Raw genomic sequence first — 14,617 nt, 5'->3', positions numbered from 1 at the left:
AACCTTTTGTTTTAATTTAGAATCCTCCAATCCTCTATATGTAATTATTGGCGGAGAGTCACGTCACATTTTTAGATATACTGTAGGCCTACCGTAGGTGACATGAGTCTCACTAGTGTTGAGTAATGTGCTGTTAAACGTGGTGTAGGTCTTATTTAAAGAGCATGTTGAATTTAGAAGCAATGGGATTTAGCACCGTTTCGCGCTACTCTGAGACAAGCATGGTCTTCATAAATAAAATGAGATTTTTATTTTCACTTAATCTCAGTTTGGGTATTGGCTAGACTAGAATTAGAAAATTAAGGTGTAGAAATGTTATGCTCTTAGTGTAACCTTTATTTAACTAGGCAAGTCAGTTAAGTACAAATTTTTATTTACAAGGACAGCCTACTCCTTCCTCCACGTCTGGGAATTGAACCCGTCTCCCGCCTGCCCTGCCCACACGACACAGGGATTCTTTAGCTAAATAGCCCAGTACTGTACTCCCGACCGTCACGTTGTACAGCGCTATAACGGAAACCCAGAGGGTTTTTCATTTTTCTTGGAATAGAAACACCATAATATTAATCAAATTAATTAAGCAAGTACCAGTCAAAAGTTTGGACACACCTACTCATTCCAGGGTTTTTCTTTATTTTAATTATTTTCTATATTGTAGAATAGTGAAGACATCACAACTACGAAATAGCACATATTGAATCAGTTAAGAACAAATTCTTATTTACAAGGACAGCATACTCCTTCCTCTCCGTCAGGGAATTGAACCCCGGTCTCCCGCGTGCCTGCATTCTCTATTACAGTCATTATTGAAGGCTATCAAATGCTTCTCAAAGATGGTGGTCAAACTAGCACTAACTAGCATTAATGGTACCAGTGGTTCACACATAAATAACGTGCCATAGAATTCTGTGGCAACATGCAAGCTGCGCCGCAGCACGCTGCAACTTTTAAAGGAATGTAATACCACTGTAATACTGTAAAAAATTGGCTAAGTAATTCACTTTTTGTCCTGAAAACAAAGTGTTACGTTTGGGGCAAATCCAATACAACACATTACCGAGTACCACTCTCTGTATTTTCAAGCATAGGTGGTGTTATGGGTATGCTTGTAAACGTTAAGGACTATGGAGTTTTTCAGAATAAAAAAGAAACGGAATGGAGATAAGCACAGGCAAAATCCTAGAGGAAAACCTGGTTCAGTCTGCCTTCCACCAGACACTAAGAGATTAATTCACCTTTCAGCCGAATAATAACCTAAAACACAAATCTACACTGGAGTTGCTTAACAAGAAGACAGTGAATATTGAGAGAGTGGCCGAGTTACAGTTTTGACTTAAATCTACTTGAAAATCTATGGCAAGACCTGAAATTGGTTGTCAAGCAATGATCAACGACCAATTTGACAGAGCTTGAAGAATGTTAATTTTTTAAATAAAAAATAATTAACAAAATGTTGCACAATCCAGGTGTGGAAAGCTCTTAACCAGTGGGCAAAACCTGGTTGAAAAGACGTCTTATGACGTATTATTCTGGTCGCAAAACGGTTGAAATAGAACGTTTTGTTATGTCTTTTTACTGACCAGAATATGATGTATTTTTCTTACCACCATACGACCAGTTGGTCATAATTCTGACCACTATTATGTGCTGCTATATGATGTAGCCTACTGGTGGTCATAGTTAAGACATCGTCAGGTGGTCATTACCAGGTTATGATTACAGTTTATTACATACACTCTTAGGACAAAAAAAGAGTTCTTCAGCTGTCCCCATAGGAGAACCCTTCTTGGTTCTAGGGAGAAGCCTTTTTGGTTCTACATAGAACCCGTTTTGTGTTCATGTAGAACCCCCTGTGGAAATGGTCCTACATAGAACCGAAAAGGGTTCTACCTGAAACCAAAAAGGGTTCTTCAAAGGGTTCTCCTATGGGAACTGCTGAATAACCTTTTTAGGTTCAATATAGAAAAAAATGTGCTAAGAGTGTACTGTAAAAAGTATTGCAGAGGATAAAGTTGGATATTGAAAACATTGCTCAATACATTTATATTTGTTTCCATAGTCACCAATTACATTTAATCTGCAACATATTCTTACATTTAAAATAGATCAAGCAATGGCAAAAACAAATCTACATCACAATTTCCAGTAATTGTTTCATAATTCACTCACAGACATTAAATGCATAGAAAGACTGGGACACAGAGTATATAAAGGCCCATTGTTTTATTTGATTAATGATTAATAAGAGTGGTGTGATGGGGTAGATACTCATCAAGGATCTCTGAGCACAGAAGGCGATGTTGAAGAGTCATGTGATGGATCAGATCTGCAGTAAAGACATTCAGCACATTACACCTTAATCAATAATGAGATTTTAATAGCAAACTAGAAAAGGATATCACTGAAGAAACTTTGTGGACTCAGCTGGCTAAAAGTATTTCCTTGGTACTAGTTGAAACATTTTGTGACAGTTACAGCTTAGAGATGTCTTCAAAAAATAGCAACTTGCTCATATACAGTACCTGTCAAAATTTTGGGACACACCTACTCATTCCAGGCTTTTTCTGATTTTCTACATTGTAGAATAATAGTGAATAGTGAAGACATCAAAACTATGAAATAACACATATGGAATCATATAGTAAACAAAAAACTGTTAAACAAATCAAAATATATATTTGAGATTCTTCAAAGTAGCAACACTTTGCCTTGACAGCTTTGCACACTCTTGGCATTCTCTCAACCAGGTTCATGAGGTAATCACCGGAATGCATATCAAATAACAGGTGTGTCTTGTTAAAAGTTCATTTGTGGAATTTCTTTCATTCTTAACGCGTTTGAGCCAATCAGTTGTGTTGTGACAAGGTAGTGGTGGTATACAAAAGATAGCCATACATGGAAAAAGACCAAGTCAATATTATGTCAAGAACAGCTCAAATAAGCAAAGAGAAATGACAGTCCATCATTACTTTAAGACATGAAGGTCAGTTAAATAGGAAAATGTCAAGAACTTTGAAAGTTTCTTCAAGCGCAGTCGCAAAAACCATCAAGCTCTATGATGAACACTGGCTCTCATGAGGACCGCCACAGGAAAGGAAGACCCAGAGTTACCTCTGCTGCAGAGGATAAGCTCATTAAAGTTACCAGCCTCAGGAATTGCAGCCCAAATAAATGCTTCACAGAATTCAAGTAACAGACACATCTCAACATCAACTGTTCAGAGGAAACTGTGTGAATCAGGCCTTCATGGTCAAATTGCTGCAAAGAAACCACTGCTAAAGGACACCAATAAGAAGAAGAGACTTGCTTGGGACAAGAAACACAAGCAATGGAGATTAGACAGGTGAAATCTGTCCTTTGGTCTGATGAGTCCAAATGTGAGATTTTTGGTTCCAACCTGTCTTTGTGATACACAGAGTAGGTGAACGGATGATCTCCAAAGGTGTGGTTCCCACTGTGAAGCACGGAGGAGGTGCGATGGTGTGGGGGTGCTTTGCTGGTGACACTGTCAGTGATTTATTTAGAATTCAAGGCACACTTAACCAGCATGGCTACCACAGCATTCTGCAGCGATACACCATCCCATCTGGTTTGTGCTTAGTGGAACAATCATTTGTTTTTTCAACAGGACAATGACTCAACACACCTCCAGGCTATGTAAGGGCTATTTGACCAAGAAGGAAAGTGAAGGGAAATCTGCATCAGATGACCTGGCCTCCACAAATCACCCAACCTCAACCCAATTGAGACCATTTGGGATGAGTTGGACCGCAGAATGAAGAAAAAGCAGCCAACAACTGCTCAGAATATGTGGGAACTCCAAGACTGTTGGAAAAGCATTCCAGGTGAAGCTGGTTGAGAGAATGCCAAGAGCATGCAAAGCTGTCATCAAGGCAACAGGTGGCTACTTTGAAGAATCTAAAATATTAAATATACTTTGATTTGCGTAACACTTTTTTGATTACTACATGATTTCATGTGTTATTTCATAGTTTTGATGTCTTCACTATTATTCTACAATGTAGAAAATAGTACAAACAAATAAAAAGCCTTGAATGAGTAGGTGTTTCCAAACTTTTGACTGGTACTGTACATACTTTGCCTCCTCCTCCACCACGGCGGTCACAGGCATATTTTAAGACTTTCCAGAGGGCCTGCAACACATTAACCTCGTGAGTTTTCGGACACTTACTGTATGCATAGAAAGAGAAGAAAATAAATGAATGATTGGCATAATGTGGGCATGCAGGACACGACAGAACAGTAACGCACAGTAAAATATCTTTAACAGTCAGAATCTACTAAAAGTAAGGCCAAGGCATGTTTGCTCTTCTGTCCCCTCATATTGAAGTGAGACATTAATTCATTGGTGAACAATCTGAAACATTTTTAAGAAAGAGGATATCAAAATTAGACAGTAGTTGGATAATTACCATTTTTAACTCATCTCTAAATAGTAAAGTTTTGCTTAATCCGAATTCGTGTTGTAATATTCAAACAAAATCCTGTGGACATTGTTCCGGACAGAGGTTCCCCCAATTGAGGACAGCTTGCTAGTCTTAAACAAAGAAAGCTAAATACAACAATGTAAGTATGTGTATGAGGCAATAGAAACCAATAAAATATTATTTTGTTCAAAAGTTGTGTGTGTCATATCATTCTTGCAACAAACATTGTTAGAAATGGGTGTAATTCCAAATCTCTTCCTCTTCTCTGCAACTGCACACGTGTGAGTTTGTGTTGAATCAGGACTCATGGATTGTGCACCTGAAAAAAAAAGGTGAGTTAAAATAGGATTTGATTTGCTTTACAAAATGTATATTATTGCTACTTCAATTGTATCTACTTACACAACACTCTGAGAAAAAAAGGGTTCCAAAAGGGTTCTTTGGCTGTCCCCATAGGATAACCCTTTTTGGTTCCATGTAGAACCCCTTTGGGTTCCATGTATAACTCTCTGTGGAAAGGGTTCTACATGAAACCCAAAATACATCTACCTGGAACCAAAGGGGTCTACTTGGAACCAAAAAGGGTTCTTCAAAGGGTTCTCATACGGCCGATGAACCCTTTAAGGTTCTAGATACCACCCTTTTTTCTAAGAGTGTAAGATCGGGCAGCTGAATAGCATGTCTCTTGGGAAATCCAGTCTCAGTGAGACCTGATGCAATGAAAAAAGTTAATGATCATCAGCATAGCTAGTACAAACCTAACCTTTACAAAGTTGGTTGGTAGGAATCAAAACACACTGAAGATCAGAGTATCAAACCGAAGAAACAAACATTTTGCAAACAACTTACTGTCAATTACTATTGATTTAAAGAGGAGTGGTTCTGATCTCTCCTTTACCTGGGATGTGGCAGAATAGGTCACTGGTAATTGAGTGTGTGGCCAGGCATTGCTGTAGAGGCCATGCATCAGGTCATTGACATGTTTCAGGAACTGTAAAGACAAATCATGATTAGCCATTACCCAAGGTCTTCACGAAGTTAGACATAGCCTAGCAAGTGCATTGACTATGTTGCACCTCAGCAATCCTGGAGACAGGCTCTCTCTCTCCATCTATGTTTTGCTGTCTATTTGCATTTCTTAGTCAGCAGACTGGATAACTTCTATACTCATTCCCTTTGTTCCCTCCTCCAACCTTCCATCCAAGCTAGAGTTTCCTGCAAAAATAAGAGAACCAAGAATTGAAAAAGGCAGTTGAGAGGTGTAATGTTAGAATGAGTGTTGAGGAGGAGCAGGACAGGCAAAATGTATCATATTGTCAAATGAAATGTACACAAAAATATCTCAAGAAAGTCTAAACATCCATATGTACACGTTTCAAGAATTAGGCTAGCTTACCGTCTCACACACAATAAATGTTTACGATATGTGTATTCATGTACCATCTCTCTCTCACAATGTTGACAATCTTTTCTTTAAGGTATTGTGGTCATAATCATCATCTCTTCCCCCTCTCTCTCTCTCACAGAACACACACTCATAGCTAGCATGACAATATTGACATGACAATGTTTTCAAATGTTATTGTGATCATCATCTCTCACGCACACACAACACACACATTTACTGTCATTAACTAAACGTATATCAAAATGTTAGCTAGCTAGACCCAACGCCTACAAAAGGTAAAATGAAAACTTACCATGTCCATGGAGATTAGCCAGACAGCTAACGTTAGACAGCTAGTTAGCTAAAATTAGCCATCTAATTTAGCTAGCTAGCAAATCTTTCCTTGATGTTCTTCTCCCCAACAAACCACTGCTTCAATTACAAAAGTAAAACAAGAATGTAGGAGAACAGGGACTACCACAGCAGGCAAATCTGTTAGTTTTTMAGTTTAAATTTCAAGAAACTGTTGTTGTTTTCCAACTGTGTTGTTGTGTAGCCTACTGGGCGAGCTGTCCCAACTAACATGGAATGTTGACCTATGTGCTCGAGTAGGCTGCGCTGAGATCTATTGCTGTGCACGAAGCACAGATTCCAATCCAAGTTTTAGCTGGAACTGATATGCCTACCTCCTAATTTAGCTACTGAAATTAAAATGCAATTACAGCACACATTATGTTAATTGTTTAAAAGCTTTAAGGAAAAATATTATAGTCATATTATCTGGGTCAAATTCAGGTGCAATCATTTTGGACCAATTATTGATTGAATTTTTTTTGAGGATATAGAAATAAAAGACCTATTTGTTAGTCATAATAGAACATGAAAACAGCATTCAGTGGAAGCGAAGAAAATGTGCAGCACAATAAACAGTACAATTAGTTAACACAGACAAGAGATTACCATTAGAAAGCCAAAACACACAGCAAGCTACCAGATATCATTAATTAAACAACCATTATTTCATTGTTCCGCAGTTTTACTGCATTTTAACAGCAGTGCCATTTTTTAAGGGTATCCTGTCATATTGTGCATTGTTTATCTTACATGCTGGTAGCCTAGAACAAATGTTAAGGAAGTGAATGTGCACTTTTCAATTGGGTGGACTGCAACTACGAAAAACATAGCCTTTAGTAAAAGCAAAAGCATTTATAGTATCGGATATTCTCTAAAGTAGGTACAATCTCTGATAGCTATAGGACCATAGAGACCGTAATGTAGAAGACATCTTAATCTGGTTGTGATCTGGTTATGACGTCCAGACCAGATTTCATCCAGTAAAAGATGTCTTTATTACATTTTATGCCCACTGGGTAGAGATTTACCCAGAAACACTCACAGCTATAATCAATGCCAAAGGTGCTTCTACAAAGTATTCACTCAGGGGTTATGAATACTTATGTAAATTAGATATGTAGTTTAATTTTCAATACATTTTCAATAAATGTACAAACATTTCTAAAAACATGTTTTCACTTTGTCATTATGGGGCATTGTGTGTAGATGGGTGAGGAAAAAAACAACTATTTAATACATTTTGAATTCAGGCTATAACAACAAAATGTGGAATAGGTCAAGGGGTATTAATAATTTCCGAAGGCACTGTACATACATACAGAAATAGTGAATAACATAAGCCTGGAAATACGGTTGTTGGTTTGCAATCTATGGCTAAAAAATGGGTTCCGTTGAAATGAACAGCTCACTCATTATGATTCTCGCACCAGGTTGGACACGGAAGGAGTGAAATGCAATCATGTCACTTTTCCCCAGCATGTTATGACACTGACCTGAAAGAAGAGTTCCCTCTCCTCTGGCTGCTCCAGTAGGGTTTCAATCAGCTTCATGAAGCTGGCCTCTGATGCTTCCACCTTTGGATCTGAAACCTGCAGCAATAATGCACAGTGGGTAAGTAAAACTAACCATAGGCTAACAAGACTTCCTATACACTGTTGATCTACTGAATATAGACATTTTGCAAATATACTTACTGACTTACATACTTAAGTCTTTTGAGGCAAATGTGGAAATAAAACCCACATTATAAGCACCATGTTTCAAGGACCACACTACTACCAACAGAGCTATTAGAATCAATGTTCCTTCTCAGAGCAGTCCTCACCTCTCCCTTCTGATTGGAGACACAGCTCCTTATCCTGTTCAGGTGTGGCTGGACAGTATCAGGACGACACAGCTCATCATCACAGCGACACAACTCCAGAACCAGCTGTCAATCAAATTACAATTTATCAACAATGGCAGCAGGTATGTGTGATTGTTGAGTTCAATGTTTAAGTAGGATGAGGTTGCACTTATCTAATGTAAATCTCGCATTTTCCTAGTGCTGGCACAGTAATTGTATAATCGTGTAACCGACTATTACGGATGAAGGCGTCATGTAAATAAAATAACTATCATAAGCGTTTTAATAAAAACATATTTTTTTATCAACTTCATTTTGAAGTGGACAAACTTTACCTAAATATAGTAAAATAAAAGTAAGCATGGTTCACATCTAACAGCCGATATAAGGAAAGACGAGAGGACACAAAAATAGCCAGTTTTAGAATTTAGTGTTGTGGAACAGATAGGGCAGAAAGCCTACTGGTTAAAAGTGGGGGAGGGGGCAGTATTTTTATTTATTAAGGATCCCCATTAGCTGCTCTTCCTGGGGTCCAGCAACATTAAGGAAATTATATACAATAAAAAATATTACATGACATAACACTTTTCACAACACATTAATTGTGTGGCCTCAGGCCACTACTCTACTACCACATATATACAATCCATGTGTATGTGTGTGTATGCCTGTGCCTGTGTGTGTCTTTTCACAGTCCTCGCTGTCCCATAAGGTGGAGTTTTATCTGAGTGTTTTTGTAACAGAAAGGTTGCTGGTTTGAATCCCCTAGCTGACCAGATGAAAAATCTGTCGATGTGCCCTGGAGCTAGGGCTGGGTGGTATACCATATATACCGGTATTGATGCACAGACTGGTTTGGGTTTTTACTTTACCTTCTATAACGGTATTTGAATGTTTGGCTTGTTAAATGTGATACGCCGTGTGTAACATCCATTTTTATAGTTTACTTCGCTACTTGAGTCATCTCTCTCGCTCTCTCTCCATGCCACTTTCAACACAAACTTTGCCCCGCCCCCTGTCACTCAAGGAGCGCATTTATAGTTTCTCGACCCCGAGACACTTGCGTTCAGTCTGCAGCACATGGTCAACGCAGCACATGCAACAATGTTGATGACAACGATGCTGTTTTCACTTTGCTTCTTAATATAAATCCACTAGCGTTCTATAATTAAACTATTTGTTTGTGTTTATTACATCTGCAAAATGGCTCAACAGCTAGTTTGTCTTTTCTTAGCAAGTTTGGTTTACATCTTGTTAATGCTAATCTCTAGTTAGCTGGCTAGCTAGCTAATAAAATGTACTGAGTTACAGGTAACGTAATTAGCAATGCAGCCTGATAATAACAGCTATGGTGAAGACCTAAATCAGCATGTTGTTTGTGCAACAGTATCTTCTAAATCAAAGAGGAATACGTAAAGCATGAATATATTTGCTACATGAAGTAGCGAAGAGAAAACATTAAATGTAGCCAAAGACTATAGGGTCCCCTAGGAAACACTTAACAATACTTTGGTTCCTACCCTGTCACAATACCCCCTCCCTGGCATTTTAATTCGTTGCCATGGCAACATTGTACTCAAAGTGCCCACTATTATATTTTCACTATAGAATTAGAATAATCATTCTATTTCCATGATTCCAACAGCTCACCCAAGTGTTTTGCTCTAAATCGCAAGTCAAACATTTGGTTAAAAAATCTAGATTGTTTGCCCATATCGTGTAGCCCTATGTGGCAGTATGGATATTATCTCAAATGAGTGGAGTAAATGCAGAAATGTATGAAAATGCTGAAATTATTTTGGGGTTGAATTGAACAGTATAAAACAATCAGAATAGAGATATACTTTAAGGGATTTCAATGGGTCTGTGTTGCCACCCTAGAGTTATGCACTACTCACTACTTGTATTATTAAAAAATATCGTCAAATACCATCATACCGTAAAACATTGTTTAAATAACGTGATATGATATTTTGTCCATATCGCCCAGCCCTACCTTGAGCAAGGCACTTAACCCTAATTTCTTAACCCTAAGAACTGTCTTGTAAATTAGGGTTATTTTAGATGACGACACGTAGCTATATAGTAACTATATAGCTACGTGTCGTCATCTAAAATAACCCTAATATAGTAACTATATAGCTACGTGTCGTCATCTAAAATAACCCTAATTTACAAGACAGTTCTTATTTTATTAATGGTGGTCAGATCCATCTATGTGAAGCTAGCCACAATAGTGAACTTTGCGGTTGGCCTTCAAAAGGCCAAGCTAACTATATACATTTACATTTACATTTAAGTCATTTAGCAGACGCTCTTATCCAGAGCGACTTACAGCTTCGTGTAGTCATCTAAAAATAACCCTAATTTATAAGACAGTTCTTATTTTATTAATGGTGAAGCTAACTATAGCTACTGAAACAGATGATGTCGTTTTGCTATGTTTTTGGGGAAGAACATTGTTTGCATCCATGAGCTAGCTAGCTTTTTTTTAATGACCAGCACTGTAGGTGCGCGAGACAACTTTACCAGCATCATAGCATACGTATCGATGAATCGTTGTGACATATGAAATACGAGTGAGTGTAATCAATGTGTAATACCTACATAAAAAATGTATCAACGTGTTAAATTATTGTGTGACGTTCAGTCATATTCAGGTCCTGATTGGTCAACAAGCTTATTTGACACGACAAATAGTGTTAAATAGCATCTTTTTTGACATGCAAAGACCAAAACGGCGTTCCATAGAAATCCTGGTTGAGAATGAAACGACTGAACAACGAAACAGCACCGCAAGTAAGTAAAAGAAATAGGTTTTGATTATGTTATACTGGTAATGGGGACAAATGTAAATGCCAACAAAATAACTTTTTGGTCAGTGTGGTGTCTAGTTAAATGAAGGTTACAGACAAGTCAGTTAAGAACAAATTCTTATTTACAATGAAGGCCAATCTCGGCCAAAGCCGGATGACACTGGACCAATTGTGCGCCGCCCTATTAGACTCCCAATCACGGCCGGATGCAATACAGCCTGGATTCGAACCAGGGACTGTAGTGCCGCCTCTTGCACTGAGATGCAATGCCTTAGACCGCTGCGTCCATGTGTGTGTTAACTATACTAGAATGCTTAAAAAGGCCGCTAAAACTGTAAACATCAGTATCGTTTTTTTTGTCAAGGAAAATATCYGATAGTGGTATCAGCCAAAAATGTCATATCGGTGCATCACTACTCTGAATACTTTCCGAATGCACTGTAGGCTCTAGTTCGGCAAATAACTCGCAATGTGGGTTAGTGTTATACTGCTTGGCTAAACAGTAAAGACAGAATATCACATTTCTGATTTGAGTCCTAGGCGCGGAGCGGAGGAGAGAAATTGCAGTTTTTTGCTATTCGAACGGTTATAATGTTGACGGAGGTCCTTTGGCTGACAAATAACCTGCATTCAAAATTCCATGACCATCACAGCCCTATGTTTTCCTTCCATAAATTGTTCACATTTCAGGAGGGTACACTGATCCTAGATCTGTGCCTAGCAGCAACTCCTTTCCCTCCTGTCACCCCCACTCACCCGTGCTCTCAGTCCCATGAGGAGTTGGACCCTCTCTCTGTAAGTCATCAGTTCAGGGACTATTTCCAACACGCTGGTGGCGAACTCCTCCAGCAGCCCATAGTCCATGATGTCTCTCCGCTCTACAACCTGCCACAGAGCTGCACACACCAGGCGCAGTGGAGGAATAAAAAGACGCATAGACGACAGAGGAAGAGGAGGACCTAGAAGAGAAAATGAAACATTTAAATGAAAAAACAAGCTAGTTACTATAACTTGGGGGGGGGGGCATACTTCATATATGTCCCAACCCTTTTTGCTCTTGTTCACTCTACTCTCCAGTGAGTTATATACAAAGCCGAATCAATGAGTTTGCCAGCTAACACACCTGAATATTCTGAAATAACCTTTTTTTTTTTTTTTTAAAGATAAGCTTGAAATATTCCATTGGCATAAGAAATGCTAAAGAAAATAAAGTCCAGCAAACTGTTCTAGTCTAGCTTTTCCTGCARGGGACTCCAAGAGTTAAGGAGTATTTTTTAGGGAGAGGCCAGCGGAGCATGCATATTGCGCAAGAGATAGAGGCTATACGTACAAAGATTATTATGCATCACCCATCATTCATTAGCTAAATATAAGGCTAATACTGCATTTATTTAATTACATGAAAGAGGTAGGCTAGGACATCTACATTTACATTTATATAGGCCTGATATAAATCTTGGACTGGTTTAACTATTTTGAATGGAATTGATGGAGAGAAAGACTGCGAGAGTATGGTCGCGCGTGCACTGATTTAAACCGATTTTCGAGTGATAGGCTGTTTTAAAACTCTGCAGCTGCAATAAAATWATCTTTACAATTAAAAAAATAAGGTGACCCCCCAAAAGCCAAATGTAGATGTGTAAATTAGACATGCATTCGTTCTTTATATTACTGTATCATAGGCAGCAAATGTACGCCTACCTGTGATACGCCAAAAAGTTACCATGATGAGATGATAGGTCTACATGCATTGTGAACTGTGCTCCATACTGAGATGTCTGTCCCCACCCTGTGCGTTGATGATTCATCAAGCAGACAGGACGTAGAGAGCCAGATTTAAACAATGCATATAATTTAACTGTTCCATTTCACGTTATGATGGCCATATAAATAATTTATTATGATTTACCATTTTTTTGCAGTTATTTCTCCTGGGAAAGGGGAGTGGTTTTTGGCGGTAAATCTCAGTAACCGGGATCCAGCCATTCAAGCCTAGTAGTGACATCTCAAGGATTATCAAGGAAATTGGATGCAATAGAGCTCAATTTGGAGTGTCATAGCAAAGCGGTGTGCATACAAATTTATTTTCTATACATTTGCAACAATTTCWAAAAACATGTTTTCACTTTGTCATTATGGGGTAGTGTGTAGATGGGTGAGAATAAAACTATTTCATACATTTTGAATTTAGGTTGTAACAACAATGTGAGAAATAAATCAAGAACCAAGGGGAATGAATACTTTCTGAAGGCACTGTCTGTTTTATGTCTGAGGTAGGCCACGAAAGCAAGGCACTGTCTGTTTTATGTCTGAGGTAGGCCACAAAAGCAAGGCACTGTCTGTTTTATGTCTGAGGTAGGCCACGAAAGCAATCATGGATAAAATGCTCAAATATTATAATATTTGCCATATTCTAATAATTCTCATGTGCCAATGTATCGCCCGTGCCATGGTGAAATTTGCACTCCTGTAAATTTGAAATAATTGGATGGTGAAACTTGCATCCAGCCAACCAGAAAAGCAAGGCAATGCAATTAATGATTAAAAAATAATAATTCAGGAACCATCCTGAATCTCACTTAAGGCCCCCTGCACATATTCACGTTTTTAACCTTACTAACATAGAAACTTGGTTGCAGTTTCTATGACACAACGGTAAAATATTTAATACTGGTAATCAGAATGTGTTAGGTGTCAAGTTATATGGCTGCAATTTGATTGTTTGAAGTGTAATTCTACAATTGTTTTCAAAAAAGCTATTGTTTACCTATTCTTTWTTCTAAATCAACAATGTATATTTGTTGGGCCCACCAGACAGATTATACTTTGGCCCACCAAACCCAAAAGTTTGAGCACCCCTGCTATATAGCTACACACATTACACTAGGCTACACAAATTACACTAAACTCTACACATATTACACAAAAAAATACTACTGTCTGAGTTGCACAACATTTGTAATTATTTATATTATTGACTTCGAATGCAGGATATTCTATCTGGCTATAGATATTTTACAAAATGGCTGTGGTTTAACCTCGTCCCCAGGCTCAAGCCAGGGGTGTAATCATTAGTACAAACAGTTGCAAAACGAAACAATTTGCAACTAAAACGAGAGTTTCTAATGGACGAATTCAGGAAGGTCCATCACGTTTCATCCAGTTTGCGTCTGCTTAAGAAACGTTTTTCAACAGAAAAGGCGTAATGAATACGCCCCTGGGCCCAGCTTCAACCTCAGGTTGAGGGACTGGGGGAAGGGCTATACATTACGGACATTTCTGACGTGCAAGACTAGCCAAATCGAAAAATGACCCTTAACTTAACTTAACCAAACCATTAACCCTGACATTAACCAAATGTTTTACAAATTCTGAGATTAAATATCGGTTTGCACGTCAGAAAAGTCCGTGTAGCCACTAAACAAACCATCTTTTATTATAGCCCTTTCCTCGAGACTACTGGCAAAGATGGTGGTTGGCTAGCTAGCTTGAAATTGTAGCAGCAATGCACACTACAACAGGTCACCTATACAATGAATTGCAATATATGGATAGTTTACCCTTTTCCTCCCGGAGCGTTTGCATTTTGTTGTTTTGCAAACATTAGCTAGACCAAAAACAGTGGCTCTCTTCACAGATCTGTCCGTGAAAATCTTGTTTACGACATTAGACCCATAGCTCAGTGCATCCGACGGTGCATGCACAGTAAAAAATGAATGCCTGTTTTTACTGCGATGAAATAATCTTCAACGTTACACATTTGAAA

At 38.4% G+C, this 14,617-nt stretch overlaps 1 protein-coding gene across 1 annotated transcript in view; it reads right to left on the bottom strand.

Annotated features, from left to right (window-relative positions):
* The window catches only part of LOC111956376 (uncharacterized), a 22,938-nt gene extending 8,370 nt beyond the window's left edge, over positions 1–14,568 (bottom strand). Inside the window, exons 1-4 of the mRNA XM_023976836.2 lie at positions 14,412–14,568; positions 11,608–11,810; positions 8,015–8,119; positions 7,683–7,778 (exon numbers count right to left, since the gene is read on the bottom strand). Coding sequence (XP_023832604.1) covers positions 7,683–7,778; positions 8,015–8,119; positions 11,608–11,810; positions 14,412–14,436 — 429 coding nt within the window. The 5' untranslated portion in view covers positions 14,437–14,568. The remainder of the gene's footprint in view (positions 1–7,682; positions 7,779–8,014; positions 8,120–11,607; positions 11,811–14,411) is intronic.
* Between the last annotated feature and the right edge of the window lie 49 nt (positions 14,569–14,617).

Source organism: Salvelinus sp. IW2-2015, linkage group LG32 (assembly GCF_002910315.2).
Source record: "Salvelinus sp. IW2-2015 linkage group LG32, ASM291031v2, whole genome shotgun sequence".
In the NCBI taxonomy this organism is placed as follows: domain Eukaryota; kingdom Metazoa; phylum Chordata; class Actinopteri; order Salmoniformes; family Salmonidae; genus Salvelinus; species Salvelinus sp. IW2-2015.
Note: the sequence above shows the minus strand (reverse complement) of the source record. Positions and strands in the feature narration are given on the sequence as shown.